The following is a 14,972-nucleotide window of genomic DNA, read 5'->3' on the forward strand; positions in this document are numbered from 1 at the left end:
ATATAGATATCTATTACTAATCTAATAGTAGAAGCTTAAAAGTAAAAGGGAATAGTTTTTAATAACTTATAATATTTCTATATAGTACTTTTAAGTAACCTTTCTATATAAGCTTTTTTTTAATTTTTTTATAAAGTTTTAAATAATATATTATAAGTTATTAAAGTAATATATAAATATATAGATAAACTCTTTTATTTTTAAAGGATATAAATAATAGTATTAAATAATAGGTATTTTCTATTAATAGCTTTTTATCCTAGTAACTTTAAATATACCTCTTCTATCTATAGTAATTATAATATTAATTATAAAAATAAGTTTATATAACCTAATACCTTAAGAGTGTTGAGGCCTATTTTAGAATAGATATAGACTTTTATTATTTATTATTTAGGTATAAGAGTTAGGGTTATAATTAAGAAGTAAGATAACTAATAATATAAAAAGAAACTCTAAAAGAATTTTTAAAAGTTATTATAGTATAGTTAAAGGAGAGACCTAAGTTAAGTAAGCTAATAGAAAAAATTACTAATAAATATAGAAGGGAATAGAGAATGGGGAAGATATATATTAGAAAGGAGCAATATTTTATATTAAAGTAATACTCTTTACTAATACCTATAATAACTATAGAAGCTACTAAAGGATTATATTATATTATATTATTCTAGATTAAGTATAGTAAGAGAGTCCTAAAAATGTAATTATAGTAGTCTAAAGTCTTTAAAAGGTCTTAGTATAGAGTAGAGGCCTAGTATATAGTATAAGTATATATTAATTTACTAGTACTAAGAGGAGAAGAATAAAAACTAAGAGTAAATAAGAGGAATAAGAAAGAATATAGTAAATATTATTAAACTTATTACTCTATCTAAAGTTTATCTTACCTTTTATCCTAATATTACTTTAAAGTTAATAGTTCTATTTTATACTTATTAGCTAAGAAATAAAATAAGATAAAACCTAACTTTTAATTTAAGATAAAATCCTTTTTATAAGTAAAATAGCCTATTACTCTAGTACTTAAAGTTATTATATTAATAATAGTATTTATATTTACTTTTATATATATTAAGTTCTTCTATATTAATATATTTAAAATTGAAGAAATCTTTAAGATTTCTAGTAAAAAGCTTCTAGCTAAGTACTTCTACTAGCTTAATAATAACTATATAATAATAGTAGAAAAATAAATAACTAAATATAGTTAGCTTATATTTTAGTTTAGGATAGGAAGGTAATAGGTAATTATTTTTAACTTATTTAATATAGTAAGGGATTAGCTTATTAAGAACTAGTCTACTACTATAGATTATCTATAGTTTTATATATTTTATAATATTGTTTTAGTAACTTCTAGTAGACTTTTTACTTAGTTTAGACATCTATATATATAGTTTCTAACTAACTTTTATAGTTATTACTATTAAAACTAGTCTATAGAATAAGAAGATAAAAAAATAAAGATAAGTTATTAGCTTTTTTACTATTAGATTTGCTATAGCTAAGATATAGGTGATAATAGATTTTAAGATCTATTTTATTATCTTAATTATATACTAGGATAGTAAAAAAAGAGAGGTAGAGATTATATTTTATACTTACTAGAAGAGACTTACCTTAACCTAATATTAACCTTTTACTATAATATATAGTTTAGCTCTATCTTAGATCCTTTACTACTATAGATTTTTAAAGATATTATTACTATTACTAGGTAAGGAGCACAGCTAATTAAGTCTATTATTATTTTTTTTTTCTAGAATACTTGTAAGACTCGTCTTTATCTAATTACCGCCCTAGTTTCCAATTAATAAAATCTAACTTTTAGGATTTTATTTTTTATTTATAATATCTTGGAGATAATAGCTGGATGTCTAAGGCCCTCGAAGTTTGTATATAATATAATAATTAGTTAGGTTCTATATTTAATAAGATTTATAATATAACTATAAATACTATTAGTAATAAGAAACTAATTACTAAGATATTTCTCTATAATAACCTACTAGGCCTAATAACTTATAAGTTTTAAGTATCTTATATTCCCCTTCCCTTTCTCCCTTCCCTTACCCTTCTGTCCCTTCCCTTATTGAATAATATAAAAAAGTAGCTAATTAGTTCTAGTTAATATTAAAATTATTTTTAGAAGCTTAATATCTAGTAGATTTAAGACTTTCTTTTTAATTATTATTATTATTTTTAGAGTCCTAGTATTAATTAAGGGCTAGCTAATCTAGTAGGAAGTATATAATAACCTTATAAAAATATATAAAACTTTATAAAGAGTATTTAAGGTATATAGGTCTAAGGAAAAGAGCTTTTATATAGTTAGTATTATTAAGGAAGCTCTTAAAGTATATCCCCTACTTAAACTCCTCCTAATATAATAGATCTTTAAGGAATTTAAGTTCTAGAAGTTTAAGATACCTAAAGGGGTTTTAGTATATACTAATACCTAAGCTATAAATTATAGTAAGAATTATACCCTTTTTATTATAAAAGTATTTAGATTAGTAGATATTATTAATAATAAATATCCCCTAACTTAAAGATATAGCTATATATAATACTAATACTAATAAATTCTAGCCTAGCTACTAGATCTCTAAAGACTATAATATATTTATACCCTACTACTTTACTTTTAGTACTAGTAGATATATATATATAGCTATTAACTTTTCTAACTATATCCTCTATACCTTTTTTATATACTTTATTATCTCCTTTAAGTTTACTAAGAGTAAGGAAGCTCCTACTAATACTTATTATATTTATTATAAGTAGGATATAGTTAAGGTAAATTCTATTATATCTAAGTTTAGAGTAAAGCTTAAGCTAAGAGATAAAAAGGTTTTAGAGAAGTATTTAAGAGAAGCTAAGGAAAGGCTGGCTGAATTTAATATTAGACTAATTGTAGAGGTTCTATTATAGATTTAAAGTTAGTAGAGGTATTTATATTATTCCTAGATAAAATATTTATAAATATAGTATAGGAACTAAAGAGATAAAGAAAAAAAAAAGGAAGAGAGGTAGTAGAGTAAATATAATTAGGTTAATATTAACTAATTATATTATTATAGTTTTCTAGCTAGCTTACTTTTTATTTGCCTATAATTTTACTAGCTCTTAAATATAAAGACAAAATTACTTTAACTTAATTATAAAGATATTATTATTATTAGTTTACTTATATTCTTTAAGAGACTTATATATACCTATAAAGATAAGTATTATAATAAAAGTTTTTAATTTAATAGTTTTAGGTATTAAGTATTTTAGTATAGAAAAAATTAATTTAGAAAGTAAAATACTATCTTAAACTATAAAAGTATCCTTTACTATAAAAATTCTAGTCTTCTATATTAAATATTTATTAATAATAATATCTTTCCTAACCTCTTTCTTATAGCTAGATATCTTTATACTTTTAAAAAGAAACTTAATATAAGAAATATTACCTCTATTATTAAAAAGTTAGTATTTAATAATAGTAAAAATATATTATATTACTATAAAGATAAAAGATCTTTATTAGTATTTATACTTACTATACTAGCCTCTAGACTCTCTAATAACCTCTAAATATAACTAATATCCTATATAAAAAAATATAATACTAACCCTATAGATATATTATTTACTACCTAAATAACCTTAGCTTCTATATTAAATTTATATAGCCCTAAAATAAGCTTAAATATCTTTTCCTAGTTGGCTAGTATATCTAATATTATATCTACTAGGATTATTAGCTTAAAAAAGTAGCTTTACTACTATAATTATATATTAGCTAGCCTTTTACTATTATATAATACTTTAATACCTTTATTTATAGTATCTTTAATATAGTATATAAGCTTTTTAATACTATAAAGTATTATTAATAGCCCTATAGTAGTTTTAAGTATAGCTTTATAGCCTATATATAACTTCTAAGTATCCTTAAGTAAGAATTAGGAGAATTTATTATAGATATTATTTTATATATAGATATAGTTTATATAAGTATATACCTAGCTAATAATATACTACTTAAAGATTTTAAGGGCTAAGGTAATAGCTTCTAGATTATTATTATTAAATATTATAAATAGGTAATTGCTTTCTAGCTCTATAGTAACCTTTTTTAGTTCTTTACTATAATATCTTAGAATAAAACTACCTATAGATATACTATTTATAAATATAACCTTTTATATACTTAAATATTTATATAAATATTTACTAATAATTAATATATTAATATAGTTAATAGAAATTATATTAATTATACTTACTAGAAAGCTAGCCTAAAGTAAAAGATTACCTAATACTATTATACTAAAAGAAATCTTAGGGGAAGATTTAATTATTATAATATAGCCTATAATAAAAACTATAGCTACCTTTTTAATAATTATAGTTACTAAGAAGTTTTATAATACTAGTATTATAGTTATACTAATAGGCTATTTAATAGTAAATATATAGTAGTCTAATATAGCTAGCTACCTAATAAAACTATATATATATTTAGCTTTACTAGTAAATTACTATATAAAGCTGAAAATATAATTAACTTTTCTAATAGCTTTAGTAAGAAGTTTTTTAATCTTATAAGTAATAATATAAGTAATATTATTATAGGTAGTTATAATAAGGTTATATTACTATAGGAAGATTTTAATATATTTTTATAAGTTTATATAGTAATATTAGGAAAATATTTATTAAGAGAATTTAATATATTTATTTATATCTTTAATATTATTAGTAAGATATTTAGCTTATACTTAGCTAGATCTAAGATCTTAATAAAATTAATAATCTATTTTAGCTTAGGAAAAGAAAATAAAAAATATAAGATTTTTAAAATATATTTTTGATCTTAAAAGTCTTTCTAAACTATAACTAAACCTATTTTTTATATAAGAAGGAGGCCTTATAGAAAAAAGATAGGTTATTTAGCTGTCTTCTAGTTAGTAAGTTATATATAAAACTTTAGGGGTAGAATTTAGTATCTAGTATACCTTAAATAAAAATATTATAAAAAACTATTTATATAAAGATAAGACTCTTCTATAAGGGGTATTAATTAGTTATCTAGCTATTTATATATATCTATATAGAAACTCTAAAAAAAAGCAAACCTTTACAGATCAACCACATAGCTAAAATTAAATACTCTAAGCCTACTAAATTAAAATAATCATAATATCTCTAATACTTAAATAAAGCTAACTATATCCTTATATAGCTATTTCTACCTATACTATATAAGTCAAACTACTAGAAAGCTAAGCAAATAGTACTAGTTATTAGCTAACTATACTTATTTATAATAAAGCAATACTTTTTTCTACTAATAATTTTAATAATACCTAGTATTTTAAACTCTTACTAAACTATTAGATTAATAATACCTATATTAGCCCCTCTATAGATAACTATCTAGTTTACTTATAATTTCTAATACTACCTTATTAAATTTAAGCTTTCCTATTTATTTCCTAGTATATATAATATTAAAACTACTATTAAGCTATTATATTATTTTAAATTATACTAGTAATTCTCTATATATATTAATATAGTTAGTTTAGTCTAATAAATCTCCCTTTTTTTCCCTTCCTAATTTTTTTCTTATTTTAATATTAAATTTCCCTACTACTTTAGATAAAATAATTTTAATATTATTACCTATTTAAGCTATTTATATTACTATTATTAATATAGTAACTTTTATAAATATTTTCCTTTCTCTATCCCCTTTACTTATATATATATTATTTTAGATACTAAAAGTATAAGATTATACTTCCTAAAGTAGCTTATAGCTTTCTCTAGTAAATACTTATCCCTATACCTATACCTTTACTATATTACTATTATTAACTAAGCCCTATACTATAAGGACTACTCCCCTATTAGCTTTAATTATATATTTAATAAACTAAAAGCTAAGAGATTTAATTCTCTTAAGATCTCTAAAATTATTAAGTACTTATCTATAGTATTAGGTAAAGTAATTACTATTAAGAATACTAGTTTAAAGTAGTTAGCTAAGTTATACTTATTATTCCTTAAGAAGAGAATTAGTATTATAATACTAAATAAGAAGGTATTCTTAAGATTATATAAGCTATAGGAAGATATCTTTACTACTACTTTCTTAATAGGGTCCTTTATTTATTATAAGTTATCTATTAATACTAAGATACCTATTATATTAACTTTTAATAATATAATTAATATAGGTAATTAAATTACTTATATTAAAAGTATATTTAATAGTATATTATTATTCCTATTTAATTCCTTTATATTAGTAATCTAGAATTAAAGTAAGGGTAAAAGTAATAGTAAATAGTCTACTTAAATCTAATATATAAAAAAGTTTAGATTTACTAAGTTAGATCTATAAGATAATTTAAATAGGTTAGATATTACCTATAAGATTATTATCCTTGCCTAACTAGTAAAGTTACTTATTAAGTTACCTATATCCTTCTCTATATAGAGCTTAATCTTTAAAAAGCTTAAGTCTATATCTAATAGTAATAAGTTTCTTAGATAATTTACTAACTTTAACTATTAGATAGAAAAAGAGAGAAGGGTAGTAGCTAAAGAGAATAAGGTTATTTAGTTTATTAGGAGTATAGATATAATATATAAGTAGGCTAAGGTTAGTATTAAGTAATTTAACTAGTTATATCCTATTACACTTTTATAGGAGAGTAATAATATAATTAGCTTCTATATAAAATGTTATAGTAGCCTACTATTAACGATTTGTAGGGCTAGTATTAGTAGTGAGGTTACTGCTATAGGTATGCTATCTGATTTTCTTAAGGTGCTCTAATAGGTTTATAGATAGTTTGATTATTAATACAATGAGGCTTAAAAGACGAAGTTAGATAGAGAGCTTATATGAAATTGCACTTCGATACTGTCTACTTTATTATAGCTTACTTAATCAAGTATTACCTCAGGGATTTATATTTAGTATTGAGTTTACTTAAAAGAAATTACACTAGCTAGAGGTATTATCGAGAGCTGGAACTTCAAATTTATGGCGCCCCTGCCCAAGGTAGTAAACCATCCCGAACAAAATCCAGCCAGCCATCACCACTGTAGAATAGTTCATATTCTGAGCTGTTACAGGAATAGTTAAGGGAAAGGTGCTGAAGAATATAGCAATAGCAATCCACAGGAGGCTGACTACATTTGTAACGACGCCAACACCAGAGGGTAGACGGAAGGGACCGAAGCCTCCACTGTGTAAGGAAGAGCGGCCATAGATAAGCATGTAAATAATAGGCAGGCCATAAGACAAGTATAATCCGATAATGGCCATGGACAAAATAGCGTTGAATGCAGTGGAGTTCCCAATGTAAATAAGGCCGAGAAGAAATTGTAGAGAGACGACTACGGCGACTGCTTGGACAGGGACCTTCGTCTTCTTATTTACCGAGCTTATATATGAGTCGAAGGGCGTTGCTTTATCGCGAGCAAATGCCCAGAGAGTCCGGGACGTAGATGTTACTCCAGCAATGGCGGCAGCAGTGGCGATGATGACCGGCATGAGAGACATAATTGTTGCTCCCACTCTCGAATTGGCGGTTTCGAGGTATATTTGCATGAATGGGAATCCTGTCGGTGTCTCCAGGAGAGACTCGAGGGAGCCAGCGGAATAGAGCAGAACGACGCAATATGCCAAACCGATCAGACCGTTGACGACGACGCTGCCTACCATGGCCAGGGGGACGTTCCGGCTGGCATTCGGCAGCTCCTCAGATAAATGGCAAGCGGCATCGTACCTATGTAGAAAATAAATAGTTAGAAATATGTTCCCAAGAATACCTTAACCTCGTCACCTACCCCAGAAAGGGATAAACGGCGCTCTGTAGTCCCACTAGCCATGAGATAGCGCTGCTTTCCCATCCGCTGCTGTTGACAACCTCAGTAAAAACAAAGCTGGATGTATTTTTGGAGGACATGGCGCCAAGTACGATAATAATGGCCACAAAGGCAGAAATATGGATGACACCTAAACTCTGGCGATTAGTTCTGGACTTGTAATGATACGAGCCACTGTATTCTCACTTACCTGATAACAGATTGATCTGAGGCATCAACTTCATTCCCCAAAGATTGAGAGCGCCCGCGTAAGCCAAAACAGCCCAGTAGAAGAGCATACCCTGCCAACGAGTAGGTATATAGTCGTCATGGTTCAAAACGATTAAAGCCTGGGCCTGGAGACCCGCAGCAAACGCTGCTGAAGCCGTCAAGATAATCTGTCCTCCTATAGATATCCACCCAGTTACCCAAGCGGCAGCGGATCTCGTAGACGCTGGGCAAAGAGCGGCCACCCAATGGTATTGTCCTGGGTTCCACAGGTCAGCGTATCATGTCCTACCAGGTCGGGAACATTTGACCTACCGCCTGCCGTTGGATAAATAGAAGCAATTTCGCCAAGGGAACAGGCAATGCAGACTGTGCATACGAAAGACAGTATGCTGGCATCCAAATTAACCACTTCATAGTCTGCAAGGGGAGAGAGAGAATCAAGAAAGACGGAACATACTAGTTGTAGAAGAGACATGGGGGGCCGCCACTAATAAGGGCAGCGGCAATGACAGTGGACAATGCCTCCCAAGTGGCCATCAAGCAAAGACAGAGCGACCCAAGGGTTAAGATGGAGAATCGCCGAGTGAGTTCTTGGGTATGACCCAACTGGGCCAGCCGCTCCTCGTCACTTGCAAAGCATACTTCATGCGATGGCACCTTTTCGAGGTGCTGGGTGACCTGGATGTCGATTTTATTGGGCTGCAAGTCGTTTGACATTTCTAAAGATTCCGAACTCAGATTTGAAGAACTGATATTACTTAAGGAACTCAGGAAGAAGGGGATTGACGCACAGCGTTTCTTTTTAATAATCGTTCAGCTTACATTGGTGTCTGAGATGTGATGTGTTATCTAGGAGCTCACTTATCTCGGAACGGATTCCTGAAGCAGTTTAATCGATGCCGCAAAATCCGGGGTAAATGTGGGTCTGGGGTAGAGAGAGTTGGGGGGTTGCATTGAGACCCAATCTGGAAAAGTGTGACGCTACTGTCTCGAGGACGGGCAAACGAGAGCGTTATCTAGGAGAGTCCTCCCTGTCGAATGCCGGAAATCTCAAAGAATTTCCGAGAGCCGAGCGAAAATTTCCGAGCAGATAAGCAGTTCAGCCTATCAAATATGTGACGTGCGTCGGTCTTTGGGTGCATACTTATGAGTGGGAGCAAGCTTGGAACAGGCAATGATAAGAGGATTGTTTGATCATTGCGTGCGACTTCTTGGATGGCCCAGAGACAGAAGAAAAGCAAGCTTTCCCCAACTTAAAGAATGATGCATCGTATGAGATGGGGACTGGAAGTGGGGTTGAGCCGTTGTCATGACCTCGGAACGCGGAATCTCCACCGAGCTCCGCCGGATCATTAATTCAGGTCTAGTGGTAATAAGAACAGTTCCATTTAACCCGAGATATAATAGAGACAAAACAAAGCTCTACGCAGCTATCATCCTTATTAAAATAACGGCAAGATTATTCCTCCCTGCTTTCGCCAGCCTCATAGGCCACTAGTAACCAGGCCTTGTCCAGCACCACAGTTTGAAAAATGCACGTCAGCCGGGAGGGTCATCTCTGGACGCCAAGTGCCGGCCTCCAACAGGGTCTTCCGTCCATTGGTGTTATTGAGCCTTCATCCAACCGGCCAGCCGACAAAATCCATGACGCTGTAGTGATCGGTGCAGGCTACGCTGGCTTAATAGCAGCGCGTGACCTTACTACAGCCGGATACGATGTGCTTCTCCTTGAAGGCAGAGACCGCATTGGCGGACGAACGTGGTCCGCTGATATTGAAGGCTATCCTTACGAAATGGGGGGAACTTGGGTCCATTGGAACCAACCATTTGTTTGGAGAGAGCTGGCTAGGTACAGCATGAGCGACGACCTTGAGATTTCACCCATCGCCGGTCAAGGACTTGAAGACACTTGGGTCAACCGTTCAAATGGCAGCACAACGAAACTCGGCTCTCAAAAGGAGGTATTTATTTTCGAGCTCACTCTCTCTACCTATCTTTTTTTTTTTTTTTTTTTTTTTTTTTTTTTTATTTTATAACTAACGTGCTAATTGAAGTGTTCCTAGTTCGACATCTTAGAATCGGCAGTCAAAAAGTTTGTTAATGTTGATGGAAAGTTCGGCCGAGAAGCCATTCCTTTCCCGCACAATGCGCACCACAACCCTGTTATAGGCGAGTACGACAAACTTTCTTTCGCCAATCGACTCGCCCAGATTGAAGACGATTTGACACCCATTGAGCGTGAAGTACTTGAGATATTTCTCTCTGTGACCTCCGGTGGTACGATGGAGGAGTCAAGTTTCTTTGACATGCTTCGATGGTGGGCCCTCAACAACTACGATATGCTCATGTTTAAAGAGATGTGTCTTACATTTAAGCTCAAGGATGGGCAGTCAAAATTGGCCCGACAGATCTTCGATGAAGCTAGTGCGACGGGGAAGCTCACCTACCAATTTAGTGCCCCAGTAGCCATTGTCGAAGACCAGGGAAGCTATGTTGTGGTCACAACTCGGTTGGGCGTCCAATATCAAGCCAAGCGGGCAATTTCGACAATCCCGCTCAATGTGTTGAAGGATGTCACATTCAAGCCCGACCTACTTCCAGGAAAGCGGGCGGCCTCGGAGATGGGCCACGCTAACCATTGTGTCAAGGTCCACGCTGAAGTGGCTAATCCAGCTCTTCGGACCTTTAGTGGCTGGAACAAAGGCGGTTTGGGTATGGCTTTCGGCGACGGCACCACGCCAGCGGGAAACACCCACGTTGTGGCTTTTGGATGCTCGTACCCCGATCTCCGTCTCGAGCCTACGGCCGACGCTGGGCAGAAGGCCTTGGCGGCCATGGTTGCCTTTGCGCCAACGCTGTTCGAGGACATTCGACGACTTGTATTCCACGACTGGAACACTGACGAGTTCGCCTTAGGCACGTGGGAGTTCCTGCGTCCCGGCATGGCAACAGAATACCTAGATGTTTTGAAAGCGCGCCAAGGCAATATTTTGTTTGCCAGTGCCGACTGGGCTAAGGGCTGGAGGGGTTTCATTGACGGAGCAATTGAAGATGGAGCCCGAGTTGCAAAGGAACTTGGCGGCGAGCTTGGTCACTCTCAGCATACACTTCCGTTGCGCGTTGCTGGAAATGATGGATAGGTTATCGGATTGCGACTGAGTTCTGAGAGAGTTGCTTTGCTCGGCCGGAGAGATGTAGTGAAGAAATAACCGTCTTAAATCTAAAATCTTATCACCTACAAAAATGATCGAGGGGGGAATTTCATCAAGCTTTTTAAGATGGGTGTCCGGTTCTAGCCTAGTACCGAGCTTAATCTTACCTGCCAGTAGGCTCAGTTGGTTTTTTTTCTTAGCACCATGAAACATCTTTGTGAACTTCAAATTCGCTTCTGAAGAGGAAACTCGATCCAGCTCTCACCCACAGTTTGGGCAGCAGAAAGTTCCATGAAATCGCTCGTGGCTGCGTTTTCTGGGGCAGCACCGAACAGAGCTACACGGAATCAAGGTACAAACGCAACAAGGATAACGCCTTCAGGAGCTCTTCCATGCCCAGCCCAGAGGCACCCTCCTATTGGGATTGTACTGTTGGCTCATGAACACTCGGCCCAATGGGTGGCATCTGTGCGATCGGAAACTGATCGGAAATGTATCAAATGGTTCCAGGTGACCACCTCCAACTGGTTTCGGAGAATAGAAGTGTCCATGCGTGCTCCTGTGCAATCGCTGCGGAATCGGGGCAGTCACTTCCGGCGCTATTTTCTTCTTTAAAGCCAAGGCGAGTTGTTCAGTCCCTTAATACTCCAGAAAATGGGCATATTATTCCTCCGTAATTTTGCCATCCATCCATTGGGACGTTTTGATCACGATGAGCCAGCCGATTACTCGTATTACATTGTTCAAGATTCCGCGGGAGGAGGACCAGAAAAAGGTTCTCGATTTCTACAAAAGCATGCCTCAAAAGGCTATCAAGGTTCGCATTATAACTTTCCAATCATGCTTTCAGGCCATCTAATTCTCCTTAGGATGGAAAACCCTATATTCGTTCGGCGAAAGCAGGAAACGTAAAACCCGATCAACGTGCACAAGGATTCACAGTCGCCGCGATTTCTGTCTTTGAATCTGTGGAAGACATGGAGTTCTACGACGACCAATGCGCTGCTCATGCTGAGCTAAAAAGTTTTGCCAAGGGTGTACATCAAGGATTCGCAATGGTTTACTTCTAAAACCGCCTGTGGTAGTCTTCACTACATATATTTAGAAGAGTCTATTAATACCTCGTACGAAACATCCGACGGCATCGCTATCTCATGTCGAAGCTGGAGGGGACATTCCCAACTAACTCGTCCTAAATGAGCCACTGAAACCGCCGCGACACCTCACTTCCCATACCGTCCATAAAGTCTACTTCATCAGCATTATAAGGATGAGGAAGTAAAGATGTGGGCAACTGCTGGTGCCCTTGCTTAAATGCATCGAATAGGCTTATAAGGTCACTTCCGATCTGGGAAATGTCGGGCACTAAGCCAGTGACATCGAAGTCCGGTACCAAGTAATTCTCATCCATCCCTCTAAGATGGACACCATCGTTCCCTAGGACGGGTCTTTCAGCTTCGATCAACCCTGTGGCACCTAGGTTTTGATAGTGAGTTGGGCTCAAAGTGGAAATGGGGCTGCCCCCCGTTGACAAGTTAGAATCCTGGCCTTGTTCTGTTCGTTGCAGGCCGAGACGCTTTAGTCGCGGGAGCAGGCCGCGAATACTTTTCCACAGTCTCCTGCTAATCAAACTACAGTGAGATAAACCTCTCACAAGCTCCACTGCGTCGACGAAGCTCTTCCTGCAAGGGCCGGCGAAGACTTCTGGCGCATGGCACACCGCGAGGAAGATGATTGCTAAAGAGCTGAGCAAGAAATAGTTGAAAGCATTCTGCTGGAGTGAGTAAATGTCCGTCGTTGCATTGAGGTGCATCAGAACCTGGATGCTATCGAGAGCAATATCCACGACCAGAGAGGCCTTTGGGAGGTTACTGGAAATGCTAGCCGGACTTAGAAGGTAGTGCCGATGGATGAGGCAACGCGTGTGGTTTCCGCGTAGGTAGAGAAGGGCACGGAGCCGATGAAGGACAGTCGGCTGAGAGCGTGGTGCGAGCCCGAGACGAGGATGCCGTAAACGAAGATGAGACGGGATTGACTCTATCCAATCGAGAGTGCTAGAATCGAGATCTATGACAGTATCTTCTGGAATATGCTGGCTTGACGATTTAAATGGTGGGATCGCGTTCCACAGTTTAGAACACAGCCGGCCGTATCCCACCATGCACTTGACATAGGGAAAGTCTTCGTCCTGGATAGAGACTTAGAAGGTCCACTCTTCTCATGTACATCACACATGAGTTTGTTTGACTTACTGGCTCAGGCAACTCGGGATCAATGTCTCGATCAACGAGCGCAAAGGAAAGGCTGGTACCAAAACTCCAGCGGCGGTCGAGGACATATACACACCAAAACACTCTGGTGGCGAGAGTGCGAGACTTTCGATCCTTGAAATTATCGAAGAGACTGTCTCTACGATGCAGGCCCATCTCGAGAGCCTCTCGTGCAGCAACACCGATCGCCCTCCATGCCAGCAACTCTTCGTCAATGTGAAAGTAGTAAATGCTCTGAAGCTGTTTATCAGCGCGGCCTTGAAAAGGCAATGTAGGGGTGGGAAATAGCTACCAGTGTTACCAGAACCTGAATCTTGTCCAATCCAACATCTGAGCATGATATCCTTGAGATACCTCGCTCAACTGAGTCGATTATTGCAGCGCTCATTTCAGTCTTGCCATGCGATTCCAGAACAATACCTGTCGCTACTGCGATTTTGACCAGGTCTACGTCCCTTGAGGTCACCGTGGCCTGCGTAGAGTCGTATCTGTCGCCATCTATTAATCGACCAGATCTTATGCAATTGAGGATATGCTCCGCGTGGGATATCTTTTCCGCCATGTCGAAACATGGGTAAACCGATTCGACCTCTTCGCGCCAGACCTCTACGAGTCTAGTGACTTCAGAAGCTGTGCAAGTCGACCAGAATTGCTCAGAAGTCTGAGGCACAGTTCCCTCCTTGGGGATATCGGTCGGGGACTGAGCACCGCTAGGAGGAATGGACTCGCAAACGGGAAACCCCATGCGGGTCAAAGAACGTTCGCCAATGATAATTCCGAATGCTGGCCTTGTGGGTCCGACGAATGGCAGTCCTTTTGGCTCTTGGCTCCTTTGAGAACTGGCTGGAGACTGGACAAGTGTGCCCCCCCGTGAAGATGACGAACTCGACGGGACGCCCCGTGTCGGAGGACTGGAATTTCTTAGAGCCTCCACGGCTCCAGCCAGCTCCATGACCTGCCTGCGAAGCTGGCCCACTTCCTTGCTGAGGGTTTCGTAGTTCAGTTGGCTTATTGGAGTATCTTTCAGCAGGAATAACTCGGTTATATCTAGGGTGCGGATATTTACCTCTCAGCCTTATTCTTATTTGCCGGGGATGGCTCCCTAGTGTAGACACAAGGCAGCCCATTGTCGACGCAGCGTTTGCAGCCGCTCTCATCATTCAAAGGATTACACTTGAGCTTCCTCTTCTTGCATTCTTCGCTGTAATAAACGCCGTGTAAGCAATGTGTCTGGTACGCCACTTGATCCCATGGGAGCCCCTGCCTACCACGCAACGGAGGTATATTTGCCCCGCTTGGGACGTCGAGGTTGATTCTCGCCTGAAGCCGGCCGTCTCCGGTCCCGGGTTGTGACCGTATCCGGTACTGCCGTTACTGGACAATTGTCCTCCATGTCTATTGGCTTCGGGGGGTGGCGGAAATTGTTGTTGAG

At 36.1% G+C, this 14,972-nt stretch overlaps 2 protein-coding genes and 1 pseudogene across 2 annotated transcripts; 1 reads left to right on the forward strand and 2 right to left on the reverse strand.

Annotated features, from left to right (window-relative positions):
- Window positions 1-7,058: 7,058 nt before the first annotated feature.
- SAPIO_CDS1215 lies at window positions 7,059-8,835 on the reverse strand (annotated as a pseudogene; the record flags this gene model as incomplete).
- An 815-nt stretch (window positions 8,836-9,650) lies between these two features.
- On the forward strand, window positions 9,651-11,258 carry SAPIO_CDS1216 (Monoamine oxidase N; the record flags this gene model as incomplete). Its single annotated transcript, XM_016784537.1, has 2 exons — window positions 9,651-10,079; window positions 10,182-11,258. The coding sequence occupies 2 exons, from the start codon at window positions 9,651-9,653 to the stop codon at window positions 11,256-11,258; spliced, it is 1,506 nt and encodes a 501-aa protein (XP_016645653.1).
- Window positions 11,259-13,160: 1,902 nt separating this feature from the next.
- SAPIO_CDS1217 (uncharacterized protein) lies at window positions 13,161-14,933 on the reverse strand (the record flags this gene model as incomplete). The annotated part of the gene is made up of 5 exons (XM_016784538.1): window positions 13,161-13,307; window positions 13,523-13,774; window positions 13,833-14,547; window positions 14,607-14,741; window positions 14,809-14,933. The coding sequence occupies 5 exons, from the start codon at window positions 14,931-14,933 to the stop codon at window positions 13,161-13,163; spliced, it is 1,374 nt and encodes a 457-aa protein (XP_016645654.1).
- Window positions 14,934-14,972: the final 39 nt, after the last annotated feature.

The sequence above is a fragment of the Scedosporium apiospermum genome (assembly GCF_000732125.1).
Source record: "Scedosporium apiospermum strain IHEM 14462 chromosome Unknown SEQ_SAPIO_0055, whole genome shotgun sequence".
NCBI lineage: Eukaryota > Fungi > Ascomycota > Sordariomycetes > Microascales > Microascaceae > Scedosporium > Scedosporium apiospermum.